At 41.3% G+C, this 22895-nt stretch overlaps 1 protein-coding gene across 1 annotated transcript; it reads left to right on the top strand.

Moving 5' to 3' along the window:
* Positions 1–1041: 1041 nt before the first annotated feature.
* On the top strand, positions 1042–21846 carry glrbb (glycine receptor, beta b). The gene is made up of 9 exons (XM_029512641.1): positions 1042–1163; positions 3353–3459; positions 4915–4982; positions 10017–10243; positions 10937–11019; positions 11582–11722; positions 13944–14096; positions 17178–17470; positions 21550–21846. The coding sequence occupies exons 1-9, from the start codon at positions 1042–1044 to the stop codon at positions 21844–21846; spliced, it is 1491 nt and encodes a 496-aa protein (XP_029368501.1).
* The last annotated feature ends 1049 nt before the right edge of the window (positions 21847–22895 follow it).

The following is a 22895-nucleotide window of genomic DNA, read 5'->3' as shown; positions in this document are numbered from 1 at the left end:
GTCCATCCCACCTATTTTGCAGGAATCCTCCAAATCAATAAAGAAATGCTGACTTGGTGCTGGTGAAGTCAGGTATTTGCATGGAGGCAAAAAAAAAAAAAAAAGTCAATGAAATGAGTTGGGGAAACAATCTCTGCTGGAGAACATGATGATCAATGTGCAGGCGAGGAGCAGACAGGGAGTTACAGGGGCCAAGGCAATGAAAGGGAGAGAGTGTCTCTGTCTAGACAATAAACTGCTTCACCTAATATAGAGTCCTGCTGGAAGGTCGAGGACGGGGTGGGGTGAGACTGTTGGCTTCAATGTCCCCACAAAATGAAAGGGCACTACGTAAATGGAGTATGGATGGCTGTGCTACCTTTAAGACTGGCTTTTGATCTGCTAGGAAACAAATTTATGAAAATCCCAAAGTACCACATTATTTTTCAAATCATATTTGTGGTGTGAGAGTGAACTGAACCACAGCGATCATAAATCTAACCTAATGATACCGTTTTTAAACACGATAAACAATGCAGCCGCAGAGCGTTAAACCTTTTCTGCACAGCTTCTGGAGTGAAGTGGAGGATGTTTTAGCTAATATTTATTTGAGTGACCGTTTAGAAGGTCACATTAGCCTGACAAGTCCTGAATGACCATTGTTAGGTGCATTACTCCGCTGATTAGATTTTTGCTTGAACTTGCTCTACTTGATTAAATCATGTCAGATGGATTAATTCACATTTCAGACGCTTGTTCTATGCAGAGAAAAATGGGAATACATCACTTCAAGAAAGGGGCAAATTCAAGGTGTTCACAGGAAGTGAAACAAAATACTCTTAGGCTTTGTACGTCCAACAAGGGGGCGTCTGAAAGCAGTGGCCATGTTCTGCCACATGTGCAAATGAAGAATTCTTAAATGTGAAGGCAGAAACTGTATATCTATGTTTTTTTCTGTTATTAAAGCTCACACCATTAATCCTGAGCAATTTAGATTCAGTGGCCTCCCTCCTTTATTTAATCAGTTTGTTTTTTCCACTGACAGGCTCAGCGCACACCAGAATGGGCGTTAAGAAACTTGTCGTCTTTCTCCTGGTTCTCTCTCTTTGTCTGGAGGGAGGGCACGCCAAGGAAAAAGGAACAAAGAAAGGAAAGAAGAAAGGCAAGCAAGTCTACTGTCCATCGTAAGTATGGAACAAGTCCGAGCATGCCAAGCATTCATTACAAAAAAAAAAACAAAAAACACGCCATGTTGCAGTTATTTCAAATATTAAGAACCTCCAGTTTCAGATTGGCTCTCTGCTCCTTCAGAGCTGCACAAAACATTGTACAACTGTTCTCACTGATAGATGGATAGTAAACTTTATTATCCCTGCGAGGGGCATTTTTTTGTCCAGCCAGCAGAGAAACACATACAGTGCATACATACAAAAACAGTACAAGTGCAACCACATATACAACAGATCAATGCCGTAATATTTCAGAAGGGAAAGATCATAACAAGCTATAAATAAGGCCAGTAGTTGCAGGCACAAATAAATTAGTGAGCCTATTGGTTCTGCGCTTTGGTACCATGTACTGGCGACCAGATGGTGCCACTACCAGAGTCATTGGCTGAATGGCACTCCATATCTGACCCTCACATGATGAATATTACTTCCCAGTTGTCAGCCCCCTTTTAACGCTTGAGGAGATCTCATTCGACGTTTTACTGCAGAGGAACTCAGGTTGCCATATGCTACGGTACAGTCCGGTACGATCAATAGATGGAATCTGTGCCAAAACCCTTCAAAAGAATATCTGCATCTCATCTTTAGTAACTGGCTGCAGCTGACGGGCACCATAGGCCTGGTGACGAAGAGTAAAATAAATATAAAACTGTTATCTGGGTGATAAAATAAAGAGGTCAATATCTCCCAAAGGAATGAACATCAGAATCTCCTAATGGACCTCTGGAGTGTCCACTTTTGTTCTGCTTAGACAGTTTAAAATCAGTTTGTCGTAGTCGCAGCATTGGCAAGCTTAAGTTGTATGACATATTTCATGTTCGGCACTGAGGATGCCTTTTGCGGATCAAGGAACCACTTGGTTCCAGTTTAACTGCTGTGCTCGAGGTTGTCGGAGAGGTCTGTTAAAAGAGAAAGGACGAGAGGGGGGAAAAAGAGGTCTAGTGGGCTGGAATTGTTTTTCACTTTGATCAGGAGCACCACAGAACATACGCACACTGTGCAGCATTCCTGCGGAGCACTTTAGCTCATCCTCAGTGGATGATAAGGTTTACATAATGATATATAAAGTGCTTTGAGGAGGGGAAATTCTTTGGCAGGAGATTTCATTGCCACCCACAAGGAGGCTTTCTGTTTCTCCTTTCTTTCCTTTCTTGCCAGACTCCCCCCCCCCCCCCGCTTTCCCTCTCTATGTCCCATTGTTTTTTATTTCCCATCAGTCAACTTCAGAAAACAAATGATGTTGCGCTGAATGTCTTTGAAACCACCACTGTATTTTATGGTAAATTTCAGTATACAGCTGTTTTTTGTGCTATTTTGCAGGATTGTTCAAAGGTCTCAATAGGAAGATGCAATACGGAGGAGCACACTGTTGGCCTTGAAGAGAGATTTACACTCCGCCATGGCAGATACATTGCTCTGCTAAAAGCTAAAAATGACTCTAGCAAAGAATGAAGCCCCATTTTTGAAGATGTCATATCAGGCTCTCAATCCCTGTGATTTCATATTGAAATACTTGAAGCTACTAAATGACCACCGTGACGTTACCCACTGGTAAATTTTGAGGGGTTGATCATGCAGTAGTTAGTCAATCAAAGTAGCCACCCCTTTATTGTCTACTGTCTTCTAAATAGGAACAAAAAAAAAAGATGATATTGTTTCGAAGAAGACTTAAAACTAGGGACCATAAACCCATTAGGAAAAAATGTGAGCTAATAAATCATGAGAGAAGTAGGATGATATTCCAATAGACTTCAATACAACCAGCGGAGTCGCCCCTAGTGGTATAATCTATTTTGTACGCCTCAAAAGTATAATGGAGAAAAAAAACAAAAAACTCAGTTGTTAAGTTAAGAAGCTGTTCTGCCATTTGGTGCGTGCATGTCAGTCTCCTCAGTCGTGATCAGGAAACATCTCAGAACAGCACCGCATCTCATTTCTAAGCATTTCTTTGCTCTAATGTTGCCTGGGTGGTCTAAATCTTAAAAGCTAATTTAATTCCTAACTGGTAGCTTTCTCAGGTTATAGTTTAATCAAAGAGTATACACAGTAGACGTTGGTGTACTGTTCATCTGCCAGGAATTTGACCTGCTCGTGTAATCGTGCCTACAGTTCCCTCTCTGCCTTTTTTTTTTTCTTGTTTGCAGACAGCTGTCATCTGAGGATCTGGCCCGAGTCCCTGCGAATTCAACCAGTAACATCTTGAACAGGTTACTGATCAGCTATGATCCCAGAATACGGCCCAACTTCAAAGGCAAGTCTCCTTCCCTCTTCATCTGTCTCTGTCTATTTTTAATTTACATTTTTGTTGCTGCAGCGCTGTCATGGTAATTACAAAAATGTGTTTACCGTGACAATGTACCTCCATACTGATCCTCAGGAACTGGTGCTGGAGCAAATATCTGCATACTGTAAATGATGCTGGCGACATTAATGAAAATTAATTTCCCTCCCTGCATATAATTACATATAGAAACTACTGTAACGCTGAAGCTGATCTCAGTCAGTGTCTCCTCAGGGACACTTTCATATGTGTTGACTGACGCACAGAGAGGAGGCAGTTACGGGAATGAAATCTTTTCTTTTCAATAGTCTAAATTTTTCAAAGAAGCAGCAAACAATGTGAGTTTTGTGTAGTATATTTGACTTTCCGGTGGAGGAATAAACTATAGTTTCATGTTCCCTTAACCACTTGAGATTAATTATAAACAGTGAAATTCTACAGTACATTTTTTTTTCCCCTCATTCTTTAATGCCTGCCAAGTAGCCATCTCTTCAGTGTGTTGTAAAAAAAAAAATCACACTGTAGGGAGCATGCCTTCATAGAAACTACCATAAAAATAACAAAGAGGTGACTGGCAGTCTCTCCGTCTAAGTGATGGGTTGGTCTTCAGGTGGATCCTCAGATAGTTTCCATCCTCTGGCACTTGGCAGCAGGAGCAGTATCTGGAACTCGGTGTTTGATGTGTTCTGAGTACAATCAGCTCCCTCCCTGACTGCTGCGACTGGTCGATTGGACAAACATCTGCTCTTGATTTCGGGGTGGGCTGAAAACTCCCCGTCCATTAACATCCATGTCATAATCTTCCAAATTACATCCTTAACTGCGCCTGGTGCATTACTTTGCCCAGGCCTATAAAATGGTGAGCAGCTTTTATGGACCGTATAGAAAATTTTAAGGTAACGCCACGAGGGTTTCTTGAAAATTAATTAGTTTTTTAGGCTGCGTCTAATGCGTCGGAGGTGTCAACTATGTGCTACCTCACTATTATGTGCATTCATGTTTTGATTCGCTCGATTAAATGTATCCAGTGAAACTCTCTGAGCCTCCGGTAAACACGTCAAAGGAAATCATTTATTCAAAGCGGTGTGAGTGGTCGGCATTCTTCAAGGATTTTATTAGCTTATGCGAAAGGCTGAGTGGAGAGAGATGCCTATATAAATGGTTGCAGCGTTAGCTTGGCAGAAGAACTGGATGTTCTTTAGAGAGTTTTTTTTTTTTTTTTTATTGCTTTGCAAAGTTGATAAACTCTTGCTCAAGTCATGATCAGCAACAGATTAAATCCGTTCACCAGAAACAGTTTGTATTTGTGTAGACGTGAAAACGTACGTAGTTTAATGAAACATGCTGACAGTTGCTATAAGTGATAACAGTGTCCTCAACGCCACATTCACTTCTCTCCTCTATCTTCCTCCTTCTTCAATCCAGGAATTCCTGTGGAAGACAGAGTCAACATTTTCATCAACAGCTTCGGCTCCATCCAAGAAACGACCATGGTAAGCACGCACCTCAACCTCACTCTCAGCAGCACTGATAATCAATATGTGTGCAAATCAGAGATGAAAAGTGCTTCACCTCACAAGTTTTAGGAAGAAGGAGCAAGCGTGTTTTCTAGACAGTGTCAGGCCATTTAGCGGTGAATCTTCATGAAGACTCTGCTTTTCATGCTTCATTTATCTGATGTCCTAATTGCTGGTAAAGAATTGCAGTTTCAATGCTAATGAAGAGATTAAACTCAAGGACGGTGCTGGGTCGCCTCTTGATTGCTTAAAAAACAATAAAGGGAACATTCCTGAAAGTTTGTAATCAGCTTGGCTTACTGGTGTGTTTTAATTTAAAGCTGCTGGGAGGGACCAGTAAGAATGAATAAAAATCACTTTCAGTAAATATATTCAATACATGACAAGTTCATTGTAATTAATGCAGTGCAGGGTTAGTGACGGAATCCAGTTTAAGGGAGGAAGGAGTTCACGTGACAGAAGACAAATTTATTGTCCGTGTAGATTTAGGACCCAACGGTACAGCTCACTCAGAAGCAAAGTTAGAGGTCAAACAAAGGTCATTTATTGTTCAGAACAAGTCGATCAAAGGTGTTTGGATCGGTGGCGTGGGCAAAAGCTGAGTTAGCTGGCTGTTCCCAGACCGCACGTGGACTGAAACATGCAAAGATGCAGAATGACCATAAGAATTTGATCATGTTTATCATCATCATCATCTTCTTCAAAAAATAGAAAAAGGCTTTTAACACATCATCTACCACAAACCAGACAGGCACCAAGATAGTGAGATTCATTTAGAGTTTCAATATTCTGCTTCATCATCTACAAGCCATCCAGATTTTCTTTACAATATTTGGCTCGGTCAAATTCTGATAGAGAGCAGACAGACTCTAATGATGGCCATGACAACAGCAAAGGCGTAGAAGGGCCACGAAGCCAATAGACCCCCTTCTCATACACATTCTTCAATCTACAGATTTCCTTAAAGTTTTCAGATGAAGGCAGCTAGATGTTAAGTACAGCTTGTTGTCATGTTTTCAACATTACCCACACCCAGGTCAGATAGACGTTGGTGGAAGTTGGTTCCGGTTCTGATTTGGCATTGATGTTAACCTGGACCGGCTGAACCAGCTAATTTTTACCACTTTTCCATCTCCAAGAGTAAAAACGCTGTAAACAGAGCTGTTTACAGTGCCGTTAAACCAAAAACACGGCAGCTACAGTCTTGTGGATGAAATGGATGAAATTTGTTTTTAAAAACACACAATTGCTGATTGAAACATCTCTGACACTGACAGGAGCACCATCTATTTTACCATTTTCACAAAGACTAGCAGCTCACTGTTTCTGTTTCTCTTCATGGGTATATTGGAATTAAGAGGAGCTTTATAGTTGTCACTGCTAAATGTGCCAATGTGAGGGGACATTGCCCCCCTCCCCCAACCCTCTTTCCTGATTTTGCCCCATGAATGTGCCTGGTTTGCCTCTCTTGATGACGGGTCTCTGTCAGTGTTTCATGAGGAGTCACATTCTGAGTAAAGCTTTAGATCCCACATCCTGGGATTGGAACCGCATTAAAATCGACTCTGGAAATATTTCCCTTTGGCTGCAGATCAGTTAAGTGCGTTCACTCATAAAGCCTCCAGTGGAGACTTTCACACACCAGGAGCAGTTAGAGACCAATTAAGGTGTTACATGCTGAAAGTGGAAAATCTCTAAAATGTAAGATATAGAAGCGTGGTAGGTGGGAGAAAAGGGCAAGGCAGAAGAGAAGGAATGAGGAAGAAAGTGAAAGATAGGAAGAGGAAAGTAAAAGAGAGGTGAAAAGGTTGGAGAAAAAAAATGAAAATAAGAGACAGGAATGAAAAAAAATTAACACTGATAGAGAAAGGAGAAATCAGAAAATGGATGAAGAGGAGAAGACGGAGACAGAATGAAATATCTTAAAGAGACAGCGTGGAGATGGAACAAGAAAAATCAGACTGTCTGTCCCCCTGGACGCCCAACTAAAGACGTAAAGAGACTGAAAGTGAGAAACAAACCCAAATAGAGAACGAAAAGACAGCTGGTCACCTTTCCCCCTCAATTTATCACTCTGCGGGGTATCTGATCGCAGGAAACACGTCTCATCATTTACACTTCTCTGGGCCAAACAAACTCCACGCGTCCATTGTAGTTATCGCATCTGTTTTCACTCTATGATTGTATTCACTAGGAGATGATGACTAATTTGATGTTGTGAGATGAAATAAATTGTGGCCGTGTGTGTGTCTGTGCGTGTGTGTATTTCTTTTACTGCCTCATGAGGCCTCCTGGTTGATTACGGCGAACGGTTGTGTTAAATCTCTCTGGAATCGAACGCAGAGCTGGCAGCTTGATAGCAAGCCAGGAGGAGGATATATTTCCTTGTCTGGTTTTCAGAAAGGCGAAGGTGTGGGAATTGGCTTGCATCTCTGGCAGGCGGAGGAAAGCCAGCAGGAGCTGCTTGTGCTGTCGCTGGAGGACTAGTTGGACGTCAGAGTCTGAAATTAGGTTGTACAGAAATTATGGCAGTCCTTCCCAAAAATTAGACATCAACAAATTTGACCACTGCTCTCACAAACAAATGTGCACTGGCAGTGAAATAAAGCACATTCTGCGTTACTGCTGAATTTATAAACCCTCCTGAGACGTCTGTGTATAAAACCTTATGAGTTCTTGAAATAGCTCCTTCCTATTCATACGACACAGGGGAAGGAAACATTTTGTGTGGTTCTTGTTGAAAACATTATTCATCTACGCGTACCACAACACATAGATCACTCACTCAGCTTATCTTTTCTGTCAGGAAAGTGATCTTATGTGTGTATACAACACTAAATGTTGGGTCCAAACATGAAAATGCTTGGTAGAGTGATTTCAGTACATAGATGGCACAAATATCTATCTACAAACACAAATGTTTGGTCCTTGGGAAGAGATTTAGTGTGGAAAGTGTCCTTTTGGCTCAGGGGATTGGAAAATCTGTACGTGTTACTAGGATTGCTGTTTGGCTGCATATAGATGCTGACGGTTCAGCTCGGTTTGCACGAGCTTACGTTTCAGAAGATAAAGTTGCCATAGTGCTGAAACAAAAGAAATCACACATGCAATGTACCTTCATGACTAACAGATGTACTGTAAACCCAGATTCAGGTCAGTGGGCTGTCTCTCCCGATCAGACTGGGCCGTTGCTGAGATAGTTTTTAGGAGGGATAACTTTTGCCAGAAAAATAGCTGACACATATTTACAGTCCAGATCATATAGGAATGACAGAAAATGAATGAATGCCATGATCCGCTCACTGAGTTGAGCACTGACTGACATGTGCAGTTTTAATAATGCTGGCAAAGACCTTCAGTTTGATGGATGGATTCGCCTGAGCAGTTGTAAAATAATGTCAAGAAGCAGAGATCCCTGAAGGGAGTTTTGGTTTTATTTTGTTGCTTTATCTAAGTTGCAGCAGAGACGCTGACAAGAAACAAAGTGAAAGAGCGAGGCGTGCTAAGGAGGCTTCAGGATCACCGAATTTAAAAGAAAAATGAAAAAACAAAAACAAAAACAAAAAAAGCCACAGTGGCCAAACACAGAAGTGCAGGTCAAAGGACCGCCACAGGCTCAAACCCACCTGTGACAGAAGAAGCAGCTGTCAGATCATGAAGAAATTCTCCTGCGTGTCACCATTTCAAACAGCAATCTGAATCATTATTTTCATGCCATCCGTGTGAGCCAGAAGTCAACAGGAGACAATAACGCACACGATGTTTGGACACCTTATCCAGTGTTTAAAGCATCTGTGGCTTTTGTGGGATAAATTTTGTTTTTGTTGTTTGACTACAAGTTTGACTGACCTGAATTTGACTCAAGCTCCTTCTTTTTTTTTTGCCAAAAGAGGAAAAAATGTCTAACATATGTTTATTCCAGTTTCATTATTTCCATTGCGGTAGTTTAACATGACATCCTCTGTGTATATGCACTCTCTCTGACTGTGCTGGTGGTTGGTGATGGTGGGGAGAGGATGGGTGGTCTTCCAACCACAGCTTGTGTAATTTCTTACCACAAGTTCTCAACCAAAAAGTTCACCAGCGGTTGGACTACATTTTATTTCTCTTATTCAAAGCTGGTGAAATCATTTGAAGTTGTCAAATATCAACATATTTCTTTGTTTCAGAAAATGAATCGAGCCACTTTTAATGCTGAAAGTGAGTGCAGAGCATGGCGCAGTGACAAATGAAAACAAGTAGGGATTATGAAAGGATGGAAGGTGTTAGATGGAAGTCAATTTCTCACCCACAATACACACAAACACACACACAGATGGTATTTTGGTGGCTTTATTTGACGTGCAATCCATCTTCACTCTCAGCATTAAGTGTCCTTCCCAGCACCTGGTCCCAGAACAGCTTGAGGCGCAGCATCAAAGCAGGCACAAAAAAGTCCCCCAGAGTCCGGGAGTGATATGTTATTACCAGAGAGAATGTGGGAATTTTACTAATTGGCTCAGTAATGAGATATTTGCTTTATGACGTGCTGCCTGTATTGATAACATTTGACCCCTGGACTGTGCAGTTTCCTGCGTGGCGACTGCCTCAAGGTAGACGTCATGAATGTTTTCATTGCAGCTGTGGAATTTCACTCAGCGCGTTAAAGTGGCTGTTGATGTGATTTCACTGAGGTGGGGGAAAAAAAAAAAAAAAAAAAGGTGCCCGTCCTTTCTTCTGGATAGAGCACAACTGCTGCGTCCTGAAAAAACAGGACGCTTTGAAACTGGAAATGAAAGATAAGCTAACTTTTACTTCTTGTCTCATCATTTTTTCTGCTGAGGTCACCATGCTAACTGTCTCACCCTGGCCTGCGTTGTTACTTTCACTTGACTTCATTTACTGCAAGACAAACGTTATTTCATTATTCCATTCATTTACCATTAATCTTTGACACCACCCAGCGTGTGTCCAGTACCGTTAAACGTGTTTGTGTGTGTGTGTGTGTGTTTTTTTTTTTTTACCAAACAGGATTACAGAGTCAACATCTTCCTGCGGCAGCGCTGGAACGACCCCAGGCTGAAGCTGCCGCAGGACTTCAAGTCCGACTCGCTCACTGTCGATCCCAAGATGTTCAAATGTCTCTGGAAACCTGACCTGTTCTTTGCAAACGAAAAGAGCGCCAACTTTCACGATGTTACCCAGGAGAACATTCTTCTGTTCATCTTTCGCAACGGAGACGTCCTCATCAGTATGAGGTAATGGATTAGAATTTTATTTTTGTCACTGTCTTTCATTTTATTTAGTCCAAATATAAGATGGTTGCTCTTTACAACACAGAAAGGTCCCAGATCTGGAATTGAAACCCAAACCTTCTTGACAGTAGTGGCCGTATGAACCAAAACTATCTAACCCGAGTGATAATATCATAATTGATCGTTTGTGTTCTTAATGCTCTCCTTCTCAGCATAGATGATAGGCCTAGCTCTTTGTTTCAGTCAGCCAGGATATAATGTTTCCCATGTTTTCATGGATTCCATGGTTTTATTTGTTTTGAATCTGGGTCAATAATGATTGTGGCTGTGGGCTGCAAAAGGGAAACCTCTAAAGATAATGAGACTGTCAGCATGTATTATGATGAAATATTTCATCTTCCAAAGGGGTTCACTGTGAACTAGCTGGGCCTACAGCTGCAGTCTGTTATGGTGGCTTTCAATCATCTCCAGTGAGCATCATTGAAATTTGCTTGTAATTCTGACCGCCAGTGCACAACCATCTCACCACTCACAAATAAAGGCACGAGGGAAAACCTTTAAACGCTGATACCTCCACATAATGCTGGTGTTGGACAAACAAGGCTTATGTGGGAGTTGAAGTGGACATAATAAGGGAGATGAGAAGAGTAACTAAAGCAGAACAGAACTAAAACAGGTCATTTTATCCCCCTCCAGGTTGTCCATCACGCTCTCCTGTCCACTCGACCTGACGCTGTTCCCCATGGACACGCAGAGGTGTAAAATGCAACTTGAAAGCTGTGAGTTTCCCACTAATGATCACCTTAAAGCAGCTCATCACTTTACACATCTGCTGGTATTTGGGAGATACAATATTTATGCACGGGAAATAAATTTGTTGGTTCTCGAAAATAGATGTTTTAGGAGTAAACAAGAGCTATTTGCTCATTTTAAGAAGCCATTTTCAATGGTGAACACGTAGAGACATGGAATAAATCATCATATTTTAAGGTTGTTGTGAAAGTCTCACAGTTAATTGCGCTTGACTTTGGTCGTTGCATATTGTTTATGATGCAGTTTAGACTTAAACAACCAAAATATCCTCCAGCCATTTTTTTCTAATGCCAAACTCAGCTGCTCAGACTTAAAGCAGCCCATGTTTGTTTGCATACACATCCTACCGGATTTTACACTGTGATTATATTATTGGAAGTGAGCTTAATGCAAAAATGCACATTGTGAACATTGTGTATTGTGTTTCTAAACATTTGTGTATGGATTAATGCGGCTTCAGCTGAATGTCTCTGTATTTATGTCAGTGTGTGTTGGCTCTTTGTGTGACTTTGAATCTTTCTCATCAAGTTGGCTACACTACGGACGACCTGCAGTTCATGTGGCAGACAGGGGACCCGGTGCAAATGGACGCCATCGCTCTGCCACAGTTTGACATTAGACAAGAGGATATTGACTATGGAAACTGCACCAAATACTATGCAGGGACAGGTACTCTCCTTGTTTCTCATACATTTTTATATGGCAAGTTACGGACATGGAAATAGAAACGTATCAAGATATTCTTTTCGGCCTGGGCAGGTTTTCCATTCCCATTACTCAATCAATAGAAAATGAAATTCACATTGGAAATATTTTAAATCTAAATTCTTATGATCACAATGCCTTCAAGCGAAACACGCTTTTGATTCAGTGCTGTTCATCTTGGGGCTCTTCTTTCAACCATTCATTAATTATTCTCTCTTAAATTGAAAGGAGGTTCTGGTTAGCCTCAAAGCTGCCGTGTCCTTGTTATACTTGGGCCCCAGAAAGTAATTTCATCTGTCTGGCACATCCACTCATGATAATTAAGGTTATATTCTTTGGTCTGGGATTTACTTTGCTTCAGTTGAGAAGTGGTGGGTATTGTATGAGTGGTGTTAGCTTTGCAGAGGATGATTGTTTTGTTTTTGTTTTTTTTTTTTTGTGATTTGAACATTAGTAACAGTACATGGTAATGGTGTCAGGATGAAGACTTGATTCTGGAAGACATCTTCACTGGTCAAAGCAGGAAAAGCAGCAGGGAGCTTCTGAACGCACTGTTCAAAAGGTCAAAACCTCCACATGGTACCTTTTTTAAGACTGACAATTCAAGTTGAAGTCAGACGTACGCACCTCCCCTTTTGGGACTTTTACAACACGTCTTACTCTCTGCCTTTCAGACAGACGGCATGGAAAATGTCTCTGACAAATCCAAATTTTTCTGTAGATACTGGGGTGTTTTCCAGGATGATGGGTGGAGCTAGCAAGGATGGATTGTAGCATATGCAGACTAATGAACAGCATATCACGCTGGCCATTTTCCCAGCATGCTGGCACAGATAAAAAAATAAAATACTGAATATTCTTCTAATAAAATTGAGGTGGGGGGGGGGCACTAAAGACATGATGGCACAATGCCAAAACACACATTCAGACCGTTGCAAGTCCAAAACGACATTTGTGATGAAACAGAAAATCTCTATCAGCCAACTGAGCTGGTATGACCTCAGTGCACTCGCACTTTGGAGGCACACTGCTGGCAACGAGTCAGCCAGTTAAGGGGTTACCATGACAACCTGGCCAGACACAAAGATCACCCCTGTGTGCGACTGGTTCGAGCCTGTTCTGCGACACAGGCAGCCCTTATGAGCCGTATAAAGCTCAACCCAGAAATCCCCGGGCTAGTTAAATATTACTTCAGCCCATCCACTCTATCGTCCCATTGGACCTGCCGACCAGCATCAAAGAGCAGAAAACACAGCTTCTACGCTAGTTCGAGTCCGGCTAATGGAAACCATACTGGTGCATAAATAGATTAGTTAAAGAAATTCATGCTCTTCTGTTCAGTAAAATAATCCGACTTCCTACACAATTGGCACCCACTCAGTTAGAAGCGGTGTCTTTGGGCTGCTGCCCTGAGCGCTCGAATCTGTCTCCGCTTTAACACAGTTAGCTGAAATCATGTTTTAAGCCCTCATGTCCATTGACATTCTTACTTCTCCTCTCTTTTTCTCTCTTTGTCATTAATGGTGCACGCAGCACTTTCCATTTTTGTGCTTGGGCAAAGGGAGGAAGATCAGATACGGGACTTGACCTGGTTGTTCCCTTTCCTCTCCACTCTTAATGGGGATTTAATAGACCACGTTAGTATAGAGCCAGTTCTCTCAGCTGCCACGTTTCACTTCAGTTTCTGAAAACTCTCATTTCAGGTTCACATTTCTAGACTTAATGAGGTTATAACATGCTGATCAGTTTGAACCGATTAAAATGGCTCAGTGCTGCGTTTGTGTCACATCATTCAGACTGTAATTATGAGTAGTCACGTTTAAAGTATTCATCAGACTGTGTGATTCTGTGTTTGATATATCAGGAGTTTTACAACCACTTAGTTATAAAAACTACTCTATTCAATGCTAAGGCTAACACAATGAATTAAAAACGGAGGCTGGACTGTCTTAACTGGAGAGATGGTGCAGTTTCAGCCTGGGCTTCAGTTCCTTCGGGGACAACCCCTCTCGGGTTGTGTCCTCTAACGGATAAGCGTCTGAACTGGAATACAAATTATTTTTATGTTTGATGCCGATAGCCTAGCTACGTATGTCTTGCTATGATTATTATTTTATTTTTATTTTTTTTTTCAATTTCAAGGCAAACTTTGTTGATATTTAACGTTGTGTCCTTCCTGATTCAGGATACTACACATGCGTGGAGGTTATCTTCACCCTGAGGCGACAGGTCGGCTTCTACATGATGGGTGTTTACGCCCCTACGCTGCTAATTGTCGTCCTTTCCTGGCTTTCCTTCTGGATCAACCCTGATGCAAGTGCTGCCAGGGTCCCCTTGGGTATGGATTATTTTCAGTGTATTGATCAGTTTCGCCATCCGTCTCTGACATTTACCAATACACAAGATCTGTAAATGTTCCCTGTGCTGTCCAACCGGGTCATGCGAAAAAGGCCGAATTCAATCTGATTAAAAACATCTTTGAAGGATTTTTCTATTTTTTGGGATCGCTGACATTACGCCCTCAACTGTCTCCGTCATGGTATCATCAATCACTTTGACGCCGCAAAGGACTTTAGCTGTCAAGCATGGGACCATGTCGGGTGGTGCTCTGTATGTGATAAATCACAGATTATACCTATAATTGACAGATGGGACCAACAGCAGTGGTAATTTAGATGCAAGCAGCATGTCTCTGATGTTGGTCTAAATACACATGACACGTTCACGTCCTTGAACTTGTTTCAGGTCTGTCCCAATAGTTATTGGTTTTCAGTCAGTGGAGGAACCGTGGTTCAACATTAAGCAAATTTTTGTTTGGTTTGTATGTCTGCCATTAATCTGCTCTAATTCAATTTGTCCCACCAGCTGTGCCATATCTAATATATTAGGACAATGGATTCAGTTTTCCAGGCTGCCACTTCAGAGTTTGCACTGGAATTTAACAGCATTTGGTAAGATTTTTCAGCTCCAGTTTAAAAGCCTTGAACCAGCAGGTGCAAGGCTGAACTGGTGATGTGGGACGAGTACACACATGTGTTGTTCAGAGAGAGAGTGAGAGAACCTGGAGACACGCCGCTGGACAATAAGGCACACCTGATCCCCATTAACCAAATTAATGACGGGGTGTGCGGAGCCACAGGAGGAGAAGTGCTGTGTTTTTTTCCAAACCAGGGAGCACAAAACGTCTATGGCCTGAAGACAGTCCAGCTACATTACTAGACTGTTAGTCTGAGCCCCAAGGGGCCCGTAGGAATGATTCAGTACTGGTAGTACTTAAATTATGTTTGTGTTTTTGTATGTACTGAGTAAATCCCAGGCAAGACACAGATGTGCTCCTTTTTGCTAACAGTGTTGGTTGTTAACGGGTTTCACCTTCAACTGCACACAGGAAAAGGGACAGACACTCTAAAAACCAGGTTCACACTTTTAACTTTATTCCTTTCGTGCTTGGGTGGTATCTCTATTCACCTCATTACGCAGACTTTTCTCATGACATCATTATTGATTCAACATTTTCTGACTTTCTAGCCAAGGCCAACTGGGATTGGCTTGTTCCTCGCTTAAAAAGAAAACATAAAATTTTGCCCTTGACACTGTTCCAGCTGTGGTTGATAAGTTTTGATTGAGTAACCACTTTTTCTTTTTTGGAAGGGTGCTAAATATGTGCTTTTATGAAAGAAATAAAACTACTAATCATTTGTCAACAACAGTGACAGGTCCTGTCAGTTCCTCTCATCGTGTTTAAAAAAGCTTTGAGAACAACATGGGAATGACAAATATTTTAGGGCCACTGGCTCTTCTGTGAATATATCTGTCTGTTCTTTATACATCTTTTGACATAAATACGTAGGCTGTATATATGGGAAAGATAACTTTCCACATACAAGAAATATCACACACAATATTGATATTTCTGCTTGTGTTTGTCAGAAGAAAATCACTTTTCCCTCCTCCACCGATATATTCCCGCCTGTGTGTGAAATGTCATTGTTACAGACGTGCAGTGTCACGCAGGCAGCTCTGTGTGCGCACGGCTGCATAGGCTAGGATAATCCATTGTTACCCCAATCCAGTCATCCGCTGCCTCCTTTTCTCCATCCGCCCACCAGTTATTTATCACCACTTTCATCCCATCATCACTCCAACTCCACCTGGAAGCCTCCTTTGACTTCTTTTTAAATGGGATCAGTCCAGGTCAGTCAACACCCAAGTGTGGGACTCCTCTCATTTATTGCACTGTGCTCTGTGTGTGTTTCAGCATCTGTGTGCGTTAAGTGTGTCTGTACATACTTGTATTTGTGCACTTGACCGGGAATGTGTTTTTCTGGTTTTCCACTCGTGTTTTCTTTCCACACAGGGAAGATTAACAAATTTTACAATTAAAAAAAGTTCACATTGCATTTCAGAACTATATATTCTTCATCTGTTTTTGTCTGATACAAAGACACAATTTGCTTTCTACACACAGCTGAATATTTTATAAACTAGTAAGGCAACCTTTCTCTCTCTGGATAATAAGTCAGCTTCCAGCATGATGATGCTGTCATTTTATTTGTTTAAATCCAGTGAGGGAAAGTTAGCTTGGATATCCTGAGCTTTGTGCCGACCAGTCCTTGACTTGCAACTATAACCCAATGCTGTAAGAAGAAGACAGGATGTCTTCAGAGTCACTCGTGTTATTTCTGCTGTGTAGGCGGAGAGTTTCTAACCTGTGATCCCGCTGCCTATCAGAGATAAAAAAAAAAAAAAAGAAGTAATAATTAAACAATTAAAATTTGCTTCATCATTACAGGCTGCCTGTGCTCTTGGAGATGACCTCCTAAAATCGAATGGTCACACATCCAAATTGTTCTGCAGTTATCTGTTCGGAAACCTTCTGTCCAAGTGAAGATTTCATTATAGTGTTTGTCCCAATTGGGAGATTCATTTGTTCAGTATTTGTGAATTAAAGAGGAAATGCATAATTTTATTTCCTCTCATCATTAAATGGCTCATAACTTTTTCCCTACAGAGGGCAAACATAAAACCCAGACAAGAAATATCTGTATTTTGATCATAATTACACTCCACCATATTATTGGCGGAGCAGGGCAGCAAAAATGGGTTAATTAAGAAAGCATTTATGTTTGGTCTGATTTGTCATTCATCGTTCAGCAATTCTTTCTTTGATCAGATAATACAGATGAACCTCTGTCAAATAATTATATTCAAGCAAAAGACTGATTGTTCATCAATGTATGTTACATTTTTGTAAGAAGTGTCCAGTTCCGTGTTGTGCTTGGTGTTAAAATCAATAGTGAGATCACACAATTGACTGGAAGGAAAAAAAAATCATTCACAGTGGAAAAGTTAGTTTGATGTTTGCAGATCCGACTCAATTAGCTGACTGACAAGGTCGCCTGTCTTCCTTCTCTTCTAGGGATCCTCTCAGTGCTCTCTCTTTCCTCTGAGTGCACTTCCTTGGCTTCAGAGCTTCCCAAGGTGTCCTACGTCAAGGCCATCGACATTTGGCTCATCGCCTGCCTGCTGTTTGGCTTCGCCTCGTTGGTGGAGTACGCCGTGGTTCAAGTGATGCTCAACAGCCCAAAGCGCATCGAGGCCGAGAAGGCCAAGATCGCATCGAAGGAGAAAGCTGCAGGGAAGAGCCCGTCTGCCAGAAACAACACAGTCAATGGGACCGGAGGGACGCCACTACATGTCAGCACTTTGCACGTTAGTGGATCGAATTTGACTTTGTGTGTCTGTGTGTGTGTGTCATCATTTACATATTTCAAGAGTTATATCATTAAACAGTCAAATTTAAATGTGCAGGAATGTAATGGAATCTACAAAGTTTACTGTTTTGATGGATAATATACCTGATTAAAGAATCCAGACCAGGTCATCAACAAACTTTAAAATCAGCGTCACCATGATGAACTTTTTTTTTTTTTTTTTTTTTCCAGTTCATACCCTGATTCTTCCCCACTTCCTTTTGTTGCTGTTCCTATTTATAAAAAAGCAAATTACAAATTTTTCCCCTACTTTATCAAAAGTAACTGGTGGGACACATCTGCAAGTATGAAGCTGCACAGCATCCAACTGCGATTATAGCTTATTATAAGATAGAAACAATACTGTAACAAGATACTGACTCATAAGACTCAAAATATATTTATCCTGATTACAAATAATCCAGAAAAACACATCACTCACACTTTATTGAAATTGTGTTGACTTCGAGTCGTGCATCAACATGGCTCTTGGAACAGAGCCATGTTGGAACAATGACACTGTGCCGTTTTATCCCTTCACATACAGATATTTACCTTCATGCAGTCGGGATAAATGACCCGACATGCCTACCTACAGGACACAGTTTCTTCTCACCCTCATTCATCTTGCTGATAGGAAATCTTGCCTGATATTCCTGCCTGTATGCAATGGAAATCTTGTCAGAGATTTCCATTGCATTTTCTTAGAGGGGACTCAGTCTCATGAATACGTGTGGGTTGATATAAATATAAAATAGATATTGATGTCATGATGAATCACCAAAACATTGCAATTCTGTTGCTTTTTGTTTCTTTGAATCATTTTGTAATGTGTTTATGCATCCGATTATATGCAACCTCCCCCGTAATGTAACAAACAGAGCAAAGTTATATTCCAGATCTGGTACACACCCTCAGGCAGGTTTGAAATCGTGAGGCAAAAAGAGCTGATCTAAATGCAACAAGGGAAATCCAATCATCAAAAATTTTGTAAGAAAAAAAAAAAGTTTGTAAGACACAGCTCAGTCAGGACTCGCGTTGGACACTGGAGGTATGCACATCAGGTACGCAGTATGCTGTGTTGGTCTTCCAATTGTACGGCTAATTGAATTTAATTTACTTCTGTGTCTTAGTTTTCTTTTGGAGGATTACATTATTCCATTGAGATTTTAATAGGTTCTATTGTCAAACCCGAATCAAAATAATGAAGCTTTAATGAGCTTAATGACTTTGTGAGTAAGCATACATCGTCTGATTAGATCCTGTTCACCCCTGCAGGCCTTCAGGGAAGTTGATGAAAGGGATTTTTCAGATGATGTCAAACAACATCCAATTGTAATATTTTTTATTTTTTATAAGTGCCGGGGTGGTTTGCTGAGCTGGCATGTAGAGGGAGTATTGGGGTTACAAAACCCCAGATGGGAGAGCAACCATATTAGGCAATGTTTGAGAACACAAAATGAATCTAATTTTGGCTGCAAAGATTATTTTCTCTTAAAATAACTGTAATTGTGATTTATCATTGTGAGTTCTGTCTAAGTTTCAGGATCAAAAAGCTCCTTTAATAGACCGTTTCAGGTCCTGAAACATAGCTGCAGCATAAATGTGGTGTCCCAGACACATCTTTGCTGCTGCGTATGCACCCAATGCGTTTTTATGTCAAATGGTAGAAAACACATGGATTGTTTACAAAGTCCTTTTAATTTTTACAGGAAATTTTAGTATTTGAAAAACTCTCAAATTACTAATTACTTACAGAAAGCTTAAAAAATGCAATAGTTTTGTCAAATATATAGTAAACATGCCAGACAGATGGCTTAGGGTTGGAAAGAGCTCAGTCAGCAGGGCCTATCTTTGCCATCTGTTGTAGTGATGTATATCTAAATATATACCTCTTTGGGAAGTTTGTACACAGAGTGCACACACAGTCGATACCTTTTTGCCTCATCGCTGTGTAGTTTTAATTTTAAATGGACTGTCAGGCCATACTCAACAACCGACAATGATGAGAAACATTATTGTTTGATTTTTTTTTTTTTCTCAAATATAATGAAATTCAAAAACTTAAATCTCTCATTTCCAACGGCCAATCAGTTGTGAAGCGCTGGTGCTGTTTGCTGAAATTATTCTTGGCATGTGTCAAGAGTAATTAGTTGTGCACCTTTGGCAAATTGAACTGATTAGACATAGTTAGGAAAGGCACACACCTCTGTATGTCGGGTCCCATAATGACACTGCACCATTCACAGAGCTGTGCAGCCCAAGAAATCCCCGAAGACCTTGGTCAGCGCTCGGGTATGAAACCATTTGCAATGCTTCACATGTTCTCGGCAGCAGAGTGGCCTCAATAACTGTGAAATGGAAGAAGTTTGGAACCACCAGGACTCTTCCTGGAGTTGGCTGTCCAGACAAGCAGAGTGACTTGGAAAGTGGGGCTTTGTTCGGTCACTCTAACAGAGCAACACAAGCCGTCTGGAGGGGTGGGAAAATTTTCTGGAACAATGACAATCTCAGCAGCACTCCATCAATCAAGCCTTTATGGTGGAGTAGCTGGAGGGAAGCCGCTCTGAGTAAAAGGCATCTGACAGCCTGGTTGGAGTTTGGCATATGGCATTTAATGGACTCTGAGAGCAAGAGGAAAAAGATTTCTAGTCAGATGGGTCAAAAATTGAACCCCATACACTGTGTCAGACATTTCCCACCAGCTGGTTAATACCGTCCCGAGAGAGAGGCAAGGTGGTGCTAGCATCATATTATAGGGAGACTTCCCAGTGGCTGGGTCGAGGAGAGGGGAGGATGGATGCAGCCCTTGAAGAAAACCTGACCTCAGACCTGGGTGACGGTTAACATTTCAGCACAACAATGGCCTGAGGTCCAGGTCCAGACTTACACGGTGTGGAACATCTACGGAAAGTGAAGCTCACAGAAGCTTCTCATACAATCTGACGGTGCTTGAGAGGACATACTGATCAAATCCAGGTGTGAACATGTTGTATCGGCTTACCCAAGAAGCCTTGAGGCTGTATTCCATCCTTTGCTTCTACAAAGGATGGAAATAAAGCACCCAATATTTTTTTTAAAAACAAATTAGTAATTTAACTTTGTTACATTCAAAAAGCATTTTTGGGAGGTTCTTCTGCGATTCATTCATCTTCTACCACTTTTCTGTTTCCGGGTCACGGTGGCTGCTGGAGCCAATCCCAGCTCACACAGGGTGAGGGCGGGGTCATCCATCACAGGGCCAACACACAGAGAGAGAGAGACCAACAACCACTCACACTCACACTCAGACAATTCACAGTCACCAGTTAACCCAAACATTTTGGACAGTGGGAGGAAACCAAGCAAACATGGGGAGAACATGGAAACTTCACACAGAAAGGCCCCAGGCCGGGAACTGAACCAGCAACCTTATTGTGGGGCAACAGCACTAACCACTATGAACAAAGTGGGAACTTTTTTGTTTGTTTTTTTACACAACCAAATGTGCAGGGACGGTGTCTCAATTAATGCTTTCTGACGCCATCTTACAATTTACAAAAAAAATGTACTGGTTTGAGGACACAGCGAGAGCCAAGTCAGCAGATGTGGAAATATTTCATCAGTCAATATTTAAAGATGCAGCATTCAGGTCTCCTCCTCACTTTGAATGTATTAGGTGGATCAATGGATTGAGTGACTTTTCCCCTGTGTTACATATGGGATGTATGTATTGGTGTGCCATCAATTCTCCCCTTACATAATGGGCCGCTTCATATCAGCTCACTGCAGGGATGAGAAGTTTAATCAGGAGGATGGAAGGATTTTGGGAGTACCTCTGTGAGAGTGTAAGCCTCCATGGCCTGTAGCGTCAGCCCAGCACTCAGTTAGGTTTACATTAGTTACACTGCCTCAGGGACTGCCAGCAGCACTCAGACAGTTCATACAAATGCCGTCTTTGCTCATAAGTTTCTCTCAGATAAACAAGTTTTTGAAATGAACTGATACAGAATTTCGCATTCACTTCCACTCTCCCTCGTGTTGCTTTCTTCCGTCCAGGTGGCGGAGACGCGCTGCAAGAAGGTGTGCACTTCCAAATCAGACCTGCGGACCAATGATTTTAGCATCGTGGGATCACTCCCGCGGGACTTTGAGCTGTCAAACTTTGACTGCTATGGGAAGCCAATTGATACCGGCGCCGGTCTCGGCAAATCCCAGGCCAAGAACAACAAGAAACCTCCGCCTCCGAAACCCGTCATCCCCTCTGCTGCCAAAAGAATCGACCTGTACTCCAGAGCCCTCTTCCCCTTCTCCTTCCTCTTCTTTAATGTGATTTACTGGTCTATATACTTGTGATTACCTTAAGATATTCTTGTATTATTAATCCACCCTCCATTTCACTCCCATGAATTCTTAACTGATCAGATTACATTCAAAGGGTTTGATTCCAAAGTAAACACTGAGAAAGATGAATCTGACAGTAATGAAATGAGAAGACACTGAAACTTCTATGTATGTTTATTATTATAGTTGCATTTATCTTCACATAAAAAATAATTTCATCATTTGTGTATGAAACAATCATGATAAATTAATCTTTCTACACCTAGAATGGATAAGTAGCATCTTATATCAAAATATTTAATTTATTGATAATGGCACTTGAAAGGCTATTAGAGGATTGCAGATATAGCTGGTGTGATGAATGGTGTGTAAGCAAATCCACAAAGGTAGATTGCGTAAGGAATGAAGATGCAGAGATCTATAAAAGAGCATCTGTAAATAGCTTTTTGATTTTTTCCCCTTGCAAAGTGGGAGTGCTACCTTCAAACTTCCAGCATTTTATTTAAGCTTATGCAAAGTGTAATTACCTTGCATGGTTAAAAAAAATGCATGTATATGAAAAAAAAAAAAAAAACATATATAAATGTAAAAAAATATATAAAGTATTTATTGATTTATATTTTTTTTTTCTTATGCTATGCTCTTGAGAAGATAAGTGGATATGTGAAAAACGGCTCCTGTCCAGATGGTCATGTGACACTGCCACTCCAAATGTTCATGTTTGACATCTCCCATCTCTAACACGTGTAAATGGCTCACCAGTGACCGTGTGTCTGTGAAGTTTACAAGCAAGGAAAAAAAAAAAAAAACGATCAAATGACTTTTCACCATTTGATGTAATTAAAAGTGAATACACTCATATTTTGCCTCCAGCTTCTATTAGTATCTGTGTTTCTACCCTCTCTCGTGACGGTGGGGGGGGGCAAAGGTTTGCACCTCCAGCATTGTGCTCTCTGCTCTGCCGACACCTGTCCCGCACGTCACACAACAACACAGCTGTTTCTCCAGCTCGGGCTTGACCTCTTTTAAAAGTGGCAAACTGTCCATTTATTATTCATACA

Source organism: Echeneis naucrates, chromosome 10, assembly GCF_900963305.1.
Source record: "Echeneis naucrates chromosome 10, fEcheNa1.1, whole genome shotgun sequence".
NCBI classification, from domain to species: domain Eukaryota; kingdom Metazoa; phylum Chordata; class Actinopteri; order Carangiformes; family Echeneidae; genus Echeneis; species Echeneis naucrates.
The sequence above is the reverse complement of the archived record's forward strand: the minus strand, read 5'-3'. Positions and strand labels throughout refer to the sequence as shown.